Source organism: Phragmites australis, chromosome 2 (genome assembly GCF_958298935.1).
Source record: "Phragmites australis chromosome 2, lpPhrAust1.1, whole genome shotgun sequence".
NCBI classification, from domain to species: Eukaryota; Viridiplantae; Streptophyta; class Magnoliopsida; order Poales; family Poaceae; genus Phragmites; species Phragmites australis.
Window position 1 is genome coordinate 30,672,911 of NC_084922.1, and position 10,634 is coordinate 30,683,544.

Sequence of the window (10,634 nt, forward strand, 5' to 3'; positions counted from 1 at the left end):
AGCCAGGGAGGATATTGTAGTTGAGAGAGCTGGGGAAGGAGTGATGTATCAATGGATGAGAGTAGGGTTATTTATAGTGGATGGGGCTGGTGCATGGACTGAGTGCATGAGCTTGCATAGGGGCTGGAGCATAGGATTCGCTGCGAAAGCTGAAAAAGTTGTGGCATTGATGCTTGACAGAGATTCTCTGTTAAAGTTGTTGCTTAGTGTGGTCATTTTATTCTACAAAAGTTCAACAATGAGTTATTATTGCCTCTGCATGTAAGATAGGAAATCCTATAAAAACATTGGGCTTAAAAACGTATTGGTACAATGATAAAATTCGATCATTTCATTAAAAAAGTAAAGTACATCACAAATAAAGTTTATTCTAAGCATTCATTGCATATATGTGGGTATAATACATAATACAATATGTACCAACTCGTACACATTCTATAACAAGTTATAATGACATGTAGTACTCCATCGATAAACAAAACATGCCTTATAGAAAAAAATTGCTAGGTGCAAGAAAATATCTACTGAGTGAGTGAAAAAAATGAAGCCTTCTTATCCAGATATTACCAGCGGATCTCTTTAAAGTTGCATCCATGGGGATAGGGCTTGCTGCATATGTACCCTTGTACCATTTCATGTGCCACAGGTCGCGGCACAGCCGATACACCACACACGTGTTATGGAGAAACCTGCATTTACCGCATGTAGTGAGGTATTTATCATATCACTCTTCGTTGAACTCCTGTAGCCTCATATTCAATCGTTCAACATCCACACGCCTCATTACCTTAGCCTCATTGTAGCCATAGCATGTTCGCATCTCTTCTAGATTGTCTAACTATTACAAAATTCCTAACTAAGTATGATTTGTGCTATATTATCTATTCTATACATATCTAAATTTTTCTACTCTAAATTTTAAATAAATCACATTTTCCCCTTCCATTCTAAATACAATTCTACAAAAATCCATAACAATTCAAATGTAAAATTCCTACATCAAATAATATCCAATTTCCAAATCATATTGAATAACCTATTTTAACTATACATTACCAAAATATTTGAACTTTTCTAACTATTCTACATTTTCTAACTAAGAATACTATATTTTCTACCTTTAACTAATTTCCGAACCATACTTACTATATTCTATATTTCATATCCTTATTTTTCCAAATTATCTACTCTACTCGACATTTTTCTAATATTCTCTAACTATTTTTCTACAGTTTTCATAAATACTCTTAATTTTTTTAACTAATTTTTTAATTTTTATAACTATTCCTAAATTCTAACTAGTATCAGCTATTTTTCCTAAATCACCTAGGATTTTTCTACCTACTCCTAATTTTTTATAATTTTCTAACTACTCCTAATTTTTCTAACTACTTCTAACTATTTTTTAAAAAAAAGAAAAAAAACTTACCGACGCCGCTTGCTCACTGCACACCACACGCCACCGCCCCGCGCCGCCCACCTCCCTGCATCGCCCGCTCGTCGTCAATGCTCGCCATCGCCACTCGTCGCCGCCCGCTCTGTGTACGATCGCGCATGGGAGAGAAATTGGTGGTCATAGAATATATAAAAGCATATCGGCATTCCATGTACCGACAGACCTAACGTGGCACCTGTCGATATTTCATATGCCGACATGTCATAATGCGTCACCTATCGATATTCCGAATACCGAAATGCCAACAAGCAACTATGCACCACGAAAAGCCTATGTAGCACCGCCATTTAGCCGGACTTACGACCAGTCGGTATTTTGTATACCAACAGGGCTTTGGACCTAGCATCTGACATTCAGAGTACCGATAGTTACATATTCTTATAATTTTTTAATCTAGTTATTATTTTTATAATTTTTTAATAAAATAGTATTATTTAAAAAACTCCTTCCTGCCCACATGATAATTGAACCTGATTTGAATTTAATCATCGGTCTCTAAATTTTGTTTGTATCGTGAATTGAGCATTTGAGCTACTGTGTTCTTGACATATGATGGGCTACTTAAGCTGCACTGCTGCTGGTTGCACTGCCTGCTGACTTCATACGTCCATGAAGTTTCATGGCATTGATCAAACGAACGTACGTCTCAAATTTAACTCTTGATTGCTCCTCATCCCCCTTGTGCGACATCGATTACAGTCTTACAAACTTTGAGAAGCACTGACGTACACGGCACATAATAAACACAAGAAATTGAGGACACAGCTCGCTTGCGATGGTAGGAGGCTAAAGTGTGTTTGATTAGAAAACGAGGTTGGATACGATAGTTTCATTTATATATTTTTTTGATAGGTATCTAATTTTTTGTTTAATTAGGATATATGAGATAATTCAGTTTTTTATTTGGTTGGTGAGATTATCATATGTGGTGAGATTAGAGTTGATACAATGAACTAGTTTTCTGTTTAGTTAGTGAAATTAGAATGAATAAGATGATCTATTCATATTTATATACGTTCTATAAGTATTTGGATGAATTTATGCATGTTTAAATTTATTTAAGTTGAAATTAAATTAAAAAAATAATATCACATGAAATGATAAAAATGCATATAAATAGAGAATTATAAAAGAATTTACTTTTTCACCAATAAACTAGTGTTAGAAACATTTTTATAAATTTTTACATCACACGAGAAGAATATTAGTAATTTTTTTCCAGATTTTTGAGAATATATTTGAGTCATTAAAAATTGTTACAATTTACAAAAGTATGCTTCTCTTAAGAATTTTAATTAAATATTAGTTCATGTTCTTTGGATCAAATTGATTAAAATAGGTTGCTAGTGAGTTCTAATTTATTCATAAAAATATTTAGAATTTTAAGACCACTTTTACACTTTCTAATAAAATTGAGAATTCAATAAAAAATCATAACGCGCGCAAAAAATCATAACGAGCACGGACTGATGGGCTCGGTCCGGCAGATTTCGGCTCATCAGAATCTGAGGTAATATTGTTTCATTTGACCGCTCCAATCAACCCATCTAATAAATCAAACATAAAAAGTCTGGATGGCTATCTTTTAGATGGATTCATCTACCGAACAAAAACACCATAAGAGCAGAAGTTCATTCTTGAAGGGATTTTTATTCTTTTCAACACTTTAACGGGTTCTCTTTTACGGTTCTTATCGCGAAAAGATTTCTAAGACCATTCTCTTTATAACAGAATTATCTCTTCTTTTTCTTCACAAATCCCTTCGAAATAAACTTGTTGGAGATAAAAGAAATAAAAAAATAAGAATAGAGAGGAGAATCAGAAAGAAAATAAAATGAAAAAAATATGGTTGGGATGGTATAAGAGCGCGTGCAGGCAGGCTGACGCAGCTGCAGCACGCCGCGCTAGCTGCTCGCCTGCTCCGCCCATCCGCGCGTTACGTTGCTGCTTTAGCTGGTTGCACCTTCCGTGGTCGGTGCTCACCTCACATGTCACAATATGGCCATGAACACCGGTCTGACCTGGCGTGGCTGCTCCTGGCCGGTGGCAGTGGCCGGATGGACGGGCTAGACTGAGCTCTGCTGTTCAAAAAGCTGGCGTTGTCACGTTGACGATGTAGATGGCAGGCCGAAGGCTTCTCCAGGAAGGTGGCATCCGGTCAAGCAGGACCCATTCAAATCTCATGCACCTCTTTAGAAACTGTGTTTAAGGATGGCAGTAGGCTAGATGAGATCCCGGTGAGGATGGGTTCGGGTGAAGAAAGCATCCCGTAGGGTAATTGGGTTGAGGCCCAACCTGAATTGGATTCGAGTTTAGTAGCATTTTTTGCCAGTGGGTGCCCCAGAGACCCTGAAATCTAAGACCCATTACCCAGCGGTCCGGCCTAGTGCCTTATCATTACGCCCTTCAATCCGCAACAGACTCCATGTCTCCGCTCTGCTAGAGATCGAAACCGCCATGACGCCACTCCACATGACCTTGAACCCTACGCGACGGCGACGACTCATGTGCAGCGCAGCGATGCATCCCCTTCCCAGCCTACCCTACTTGTCGGCTCAGCCCCTCGACGGCTCTGCCACTTCCACTCGCCCTCATGGACAAACCTAGCATAGAGAGAGCGGAGCATAAGCCGGGGCTCAAATTCTTGTTTTTTATGGACTTCAGTGAACTTAGCCTTTTTACGTGAAGTTACAAAAGCACAATCACTGTTATGCTCCCACTTATTTTTTGAGCTAGGTCTGCCCCTGCTCACCCCCATGGCCCCATCCCATTCTCACCCTCCTAGTTTGATCTAGTCCCATCTCATCTCCCTCAGGTATGGCTCTATCCCACCACTCTAGATCTGGTGATTGTGCAATGTCTTCAATTGAATTGATTCTTTAGGTGACACAGAAGGGGGAAAGTTGGATCCTCACCACAAAAAGGTCAGGTCTTGGGATCCCCCGCTTGAGGCTAAGGATGAATTTACAACCGGTTTGATCTTTAGGTCAAAGTCAGGTTTTAGGTTTTATATTTTGGATCAAGTGCATTCTTGCTCCACCCGGCCCGGTCCACTCAATGCCACCCCTCACTGTGTTTGATCAGAAATTTTACTCCCTCTCCCAGTATCCAGGTAGAGTTTGTGTATCAATTGACTTAAATACTACTAGCTGAATACTTTCAGTAAACTGGGGCAAAGCCATCGTTTCAGTGACCAAATAACTACTTCGACTAAAATCGCACTGTAGCTGAGAACCGTAGCATAACAACATAGGAATTTCCTGTTGAAAAAGAGCATCGGAATGCAGAAGAGTAGTTTCAGTTCCACGATGTAACTTGATACATGTTAGGAATCACCTATAGTCAGAGAAACAGCAAGACATGAATTTAGTCACACAATCGTACACTACTGCTCTAATTTCAGTTCATGAGAAACTGGCCATAATCTCGAGATCTCCACTGGCTATACGTTCACGGGCAAAGTTATCAGACTTACTAATCACACTGACTAAAAATTATCATCAGCACAAATCCACAAAAAATAACTAATAACATGTCATTCACTGCCTGCACCTTACTCGAAAGATCCTCCTTGGGCCAAAAACATGTCCCTTTACATGACTGCTGTGCCACATCCATCCTACCTAAACCACCATCTCATGCCAGCATTTATTGGGTCATGTAGAAAAGGGGTGTAACGGTGGATATAGGGGTTGATTGTCCGGCCAATTTTAAGCCAGATAGCTCTGTGATAACCAGCGGTGAAGGGAGAGTGGTACATGAGCTTCAGCAACTGCAATACCGGATAACGAGAGTGAGATAGGAATTTCATGAACAATCATATTCTGCTATCATAATAAAGCCTATTGGTACATTTGCGAGACATTCTAAAATGTGTTGGATGTAACCGGAGAAGAACTTATTATTGCCTGGATTCTCTCCTAAATGCTAATGACAGATAGTCACATTTGATAATTTAGCACAGCCATTGGAGCTTTTCTCTGCTACTGTCTTCAGATTCTTGAAAGCCATCCATCCCTTTTTTTTTTTCATTTTTGGAAGTACATGCGTGATGATTGACTATTCTCACATTTCTATAGTAAAATTCAACGGGCACATGCTATAGGAGAATGGTTTGCAGAAACTGATCATTGTGTCAGAGGTCAAAAGCTATAAGCCAATTAGGGCCAGCCAAGCAGAGAAACATACACTCCTAACGTGTGATAGACAGATTTACAGATCACAGGCACTATTATAAAGCAAATGCATCTCCAGGAGGCCATAATTTATGGAAAAAGTCACTGCCCGACATTACAGTGAATAGAAAACAATAAGCTAATCATAAGAGGTAAAAGATCAAAGTGCATGCGGAACTAACCTGCCAGTACATGAATGTTTGCATAGCATTGCGTTGTCGCCTACACAAGTAAATAAACAATAAGAATTTGAAGATAAAGTCTAACAGAAGGGGGAAATGAAAAATGATAGGCTAGGATCAACTAACGAGAACAGAGATAAGATCAAAAGAAAGCCCAACAAAATCTCTGCATTTGAACACAGAAAGTTGACTGCAGTCGTGTTTGTCTCAACCCACATACAAGGCTGCTCCAAGTATGTCCTGCAAATTAGCAGCATACTCATTTGTTATGATCCTTTTACCAATCTGTTCAAAGGGAGAAATATTACCAGCATCCAGATTACAGAAATAATGTTTCGTGTCTCATCAGCTTGTTACCATACAAGTTTCCAAAATATGAAGCATTCATATTTTGTGATTTACAACTAAGGGACCAGGGAGGGGGTATTCAACTGCTGTTATTGCCATTGCATGAAAAGGCTACCAAGAGTATGAAGGCACGACCCTGAGAGCAGAATTTGCTATCTGATGACTTTATAAGATTTGCAAACTCAGAAAATGAAAGTAACATATGGTCTATTACTGATTATACATGAACTCGAGATAGCAATTCAAACCACGATGACACACACAAAATGCCTAAACTATTCTTTTAATCTAAAAGACACCAATTACAGAATCCACTGTATATCCCAAGAATTCTGTCAAGTTCATTTACCTGTACAAAGAGGAATTAGTAAAATGTCGCCGTAGAAATCTGGCCACATGTTCAAGTGCCCAGCAAATTACAGGTACCAAAACAACTGCCAGAAAAGAGTATCTCAATATGTAAAAGGAAACTAAGATGTTTAGGTAATTATATGACTGAGCTTCATGCCAAAGTAAACAAAACATGCTTACGCTTCAAGTGCAGTTTAGATGTAACAAACATAAGGCAGTACATGAATGGTATAAAATCCTTTGATGAAGCCACATGGTGATACCATGCCTGAACAACCTGCATGTTCCCTGCACGGGGTAGCTGATAGGCAAGATAAATGGTATATCAGTGGTGCACATTTAAATCATAAAGGCGTCTAAGGTGGGGAGAAATAAACATTAATTTAAACACTCTATTCCATGTCACCTACCCTGTAAAATGTAAACAAAGCATAGCCTGTTGTACATGTTGTGCCAAGAAGTGACAACCGATATCCCTTGTATTGTAGCGATTGTGGTGCTATTGGAAGGATGCCAATCAAGGCAACAATAAGGACCTATCAGAAAAAAAGAAGAAAAAGAATGATTTATGATCCAGACGAGCTGACTGTATAAGTGTATATTATATTCGGTATTTTGGACAGAATAACAAAACAACAGAGTTATTACTCGTCACTAATATATGAAAGATGATAAGCATCCAAATCGAAATCGGCACTACCACAGGTTCGAGCACTGATACTGATAAACATGTAGATACTAGTGGTACAGAATATATTGATAATTTGTTACATCCCACACAAACACATACAATGGGTTGCTAAAAATACACAAAGAAAACATGCTAGGAAAAAGTGGTGTAGATCCAGTCAAGTGACTTTGACTAAGATATTCTTATGTAAATTAAATATCACATTATCTTCAAGTACTTCAACTACAACAAAATAAAATGGCTACTGAACACTGAGCTCATTCAGTATAATATACATTATTACTGTATTGCAATAACATGATTAATGAATCCTGACCATCCAGTCGCTTATGAAGAAGTCTGAAACTTAACTTCTGTCAGTAAAAAGAGGGCTCTAGATGAAGATGTTATCTCATAGAATGCTAGCTTGATGGCCTGGCTAATAAGATATCCTAAAGGTGTTCTAGTTAAGGTCTCAATTGCTCAATCCAGCTGTTGTTTTACAAACCTTTAACCTAAGCCTAAGCATATTTATTTTGCGGAATAGCATTCACTTGACTGAATCAGTCTGCTACTCCAAAAACGAGATATTCAGAGATGGATTGATTTGAACATATAGAAAATTTTCATAATACAGTAATTGTTGTCCAAAAAAAAAATCTCATGTAAGCAATTTTACCCAAGCATTAACAGAAAAATGTAATGACCGCTGATCCAACTGTAATGACATTCTGCTTCTTGCCGGCCCAGCAGAATTAGTGCCTACAGAATCCATGAAGATCAGATTATCAAATGAGAAAGGCTTTAGAGAGAGAGAGGTACTGAGGGCCTGTTTGTTTCCTCTGGAGATTATGAAAAACAACTTGTAGATTGTGGATTGTAAAAAGCTGGATTATGAAAAGTTTTTAAATTGTAGATTCTAAAAACTTTAATGGACAATTCAGTAAAATAGACTTTCATAATCTATGAAAAGCTAAGGAAAATCAGCTTTTTAGATTCCCACAATCCAACAAACAGATTGTAAAAAGCTATGATAAAAAGTTGTCTGTTTGTTTCAGCTTCGGATTGTAAAAGCTAAAAGCCACGATTTGAAGTTGAAACGAACATGCCCTAAGTAACAGCAATAAGCTTCTATCACCTGGATCAGGAGACCTTGCATTTTCGCTAGCTGAAGTAGATGTTCCCCCTGAAGATGCTGAGGTCTGGGAAGAGGTGGTTGAGGACATTCCTTCAACAGCAAAATCAGGATCCTGTAGCCACAGTAAGCAAATAAGCTATCATAGAACCATGTTAACATGTGTATTAAAATACAAATAGATCCCTAGAAGGGATAGAAAAATTATAATAAGTCACTCCATGACAATTGTACAGTAATATCCATGCTACAGAATTTTCTTAAATGAAAAAAAGTTGGTACATTGAATTACATAATGCTCATAGACCTAAAACAAATGAGCACTAACAGAAATCACAGAACCAAATTGGTGCTGACTAAGCCTGTCGATTGCCCACTGCTAGGATTGACGCAATATAGAGCACAGCACATAGCAGCATGAGATATTCTGCTCTGTTACTGAAATGCTTGCTTTCCTAAATTGACTGCTGACTGAATTACCAAAGGGATCATTCAGACCACTAGAAGATGAAAAGATGGCTTCAACAATCTGTAGCAAGAATGTACAGTCATCCTTATGCGAAGCTAATCAGATAGCAGGACCTGTTATAAGAACCGAGTACCAAAAATAGAAACAAAACAACCTTTCATGAAACTCTATAGCAGTCCACCAGGTAGGACTCTATATCCTCAACGCGGCAAGAATTGCTTATAGAAAAGAAGAGAGGAAAAGGATTTCCTGCTTCGCCACAAGCTGGGAACCGCCCAAGGAGGAAGGCATATACGCACAAAAGAAACGAGAGTCTGACGCCTCCACACCCCATCTTCTCCGAAACTAGGCCCGAACACTCGATCCTACACTCTCGCTCAAGATCCCCCTCACGCATCATCATCCCCATCTTTCTTGCGAAAAAAATTACGGCCAAAGAATTCAGGCTCATGTGGCAACGACGGGAGCAACGGCGGCAGTTGTGCGCAATGCGGGGGAGCCAAATCAGATTTGGGGATTCGCACCAGCCGAATACTGAGGCTGTGAGGCATAAAACAGAAGGGGGAGGGAGAGAGATGAGCATCAAACCTAACCGGCGTAAAACAATTTTGGCCTGCACTGTTGGAACGGAGTCAATCGCGAGTTCCGATGCAAGCCAGGCAAGAAGAGAGGGAGTGCCCTCTCCTCGAATCTAAACTTGGCAAGACTCCGAAGCAAAGGCGCAGCTCGGGGACAGAGGAAGACGACTGACCCCTCCCTGTCTCCCCCTCTTCTATCTCTTTCCCCCCCTTTTCCTCTTTCTCAATTCTCCCTCTGAAATTTCCTTCGCGATGCAGGCCGTTTATTATTCGTTCTGACTGCCACTAGCCCAACAGGGCACGAAAGCAACAGCCCCGCCGCGAGGGCCCCGTGATTAAGTGCAGCTCAGGGGGCGAGACTGCAAAACGGATGGGTTCCAAGATTCCTGTTCTTTTATGCTTTTTCTGTGACCGAGAAGAAAAAAGAAGGGAATTCGAGTGGGATGGAGCGAAAGCAACCGCACCAGATCTCCGAAAATTCCGGATCGGAAATTCAGATTGCAGGCTACTACTAGATGGAGCAGGGAAAACAGAAGGAATTGCGGTCGAGTACGTACGACGAAGCGGCGGTAGAACTTGTGCTGGAGGTGGGCACGGACGACGGGGTGGGAGGGAGGCGAGGTGCGGCGAAACGGCGAGGCTCGCCCGGTACTCCGCCCACCGCGGGTCACGCTCGTAGTCGTACTCCGCCGCGGCCGTGGACGACCAGGACGACGAAGACGCATCGCCCATTTGTTTTCCCGGTCCCCGGGCAGCCCACTAGCCCAGGGGGGCTGCGGCCTGGACGGCAATTTTTCGTGGCGTGTGCGCCGCCTGGCCCCGCTCCACCCGAGGTAGGAGTAAAATCGGTCGGATCCTATCGAAAAATGCTAAAATTATTTTCAGTTGCACGTGATCTCTCCGAAATAAAATTGGAAGTAATAATACCGGTTGGAATCTGTTCCTGATAATGATTTTAGCGTATCAACCGAGAGACGTGTGAATAACGTTTGTGTGACGCGTATGCTATAAACTTAAGAATATAGTGGTTATTTAGGTTTAGTTCTGAGAATTATAATAGTTTTATGTCTGATGTATTCGGTTATCACTATTTTAAAACTAGTTTCTCCTACATGCAAGTTGAGTTATCTTCTCTTTATATATAAGAGAGAGAACTTACAAGTGAGCTTTTTTCTTTGAAGATATTGTTAAGCCTGTTTCATTCGTCGGACATCTTTATGCTCACCTCATCTCGGTCAATCGGCCAGCTCTGTCCCATTACTGACCTCGC

General features: G+C 40.1%; 1 protein-coding gene across 3 annotated transcripts; it reads right to left on the reverse strand.

Moving 5' to 3' along the window:
- Window positions 1-4,698: 4,698 nt before the first annotated feature.
- Window positions 4,699-10,173, reverse strand: LOC133908359 (uncharacterized). 3 transcript variants are annotated; one of them, XM_062350344.1, is made up of 9 exons: window positions 9,922-10,173; window positions 8,321-8,432; window positions 7,862-7,944; window positions 6,923-7,048; window positions 6,693-6,813; window positions 6,511-6,595; window positions 5,940-6,053; window positions 5,814-5,853; window positions 4,699-5,228 (listed from the first exon to the last, which is right to left on the reverse strand). In XM_062350344.1, exons 1-9 carry the CDS (start codon window positions 10,087-10,089, stop codon window positions 5,076-5,078), a joined length of 1,002 nt encoding a protein of 333 aa, XP_062206328.1. In that variant the 5' UTR covers window positions 10,090-10,173; the 3' UTR covers window positions 4,699-5,075. The 3 variants fall into 3 exon arrangements, with proteins under 3 accessions (XP_062206328.1, XP_062206330.1, XP_062206329.1); XM_062350346.1 differs by lacking the exon at window positions 9,922-10,173 and adding an exon at window positions 9,375-9,605; XM_062350345.1 differs by lacking the exon at window positions 9,922-10,173 and adding an exon at window positions 9,380-9,600.
- Window positions 10,174-10,634: the final 461 nt, after the last annotated feature.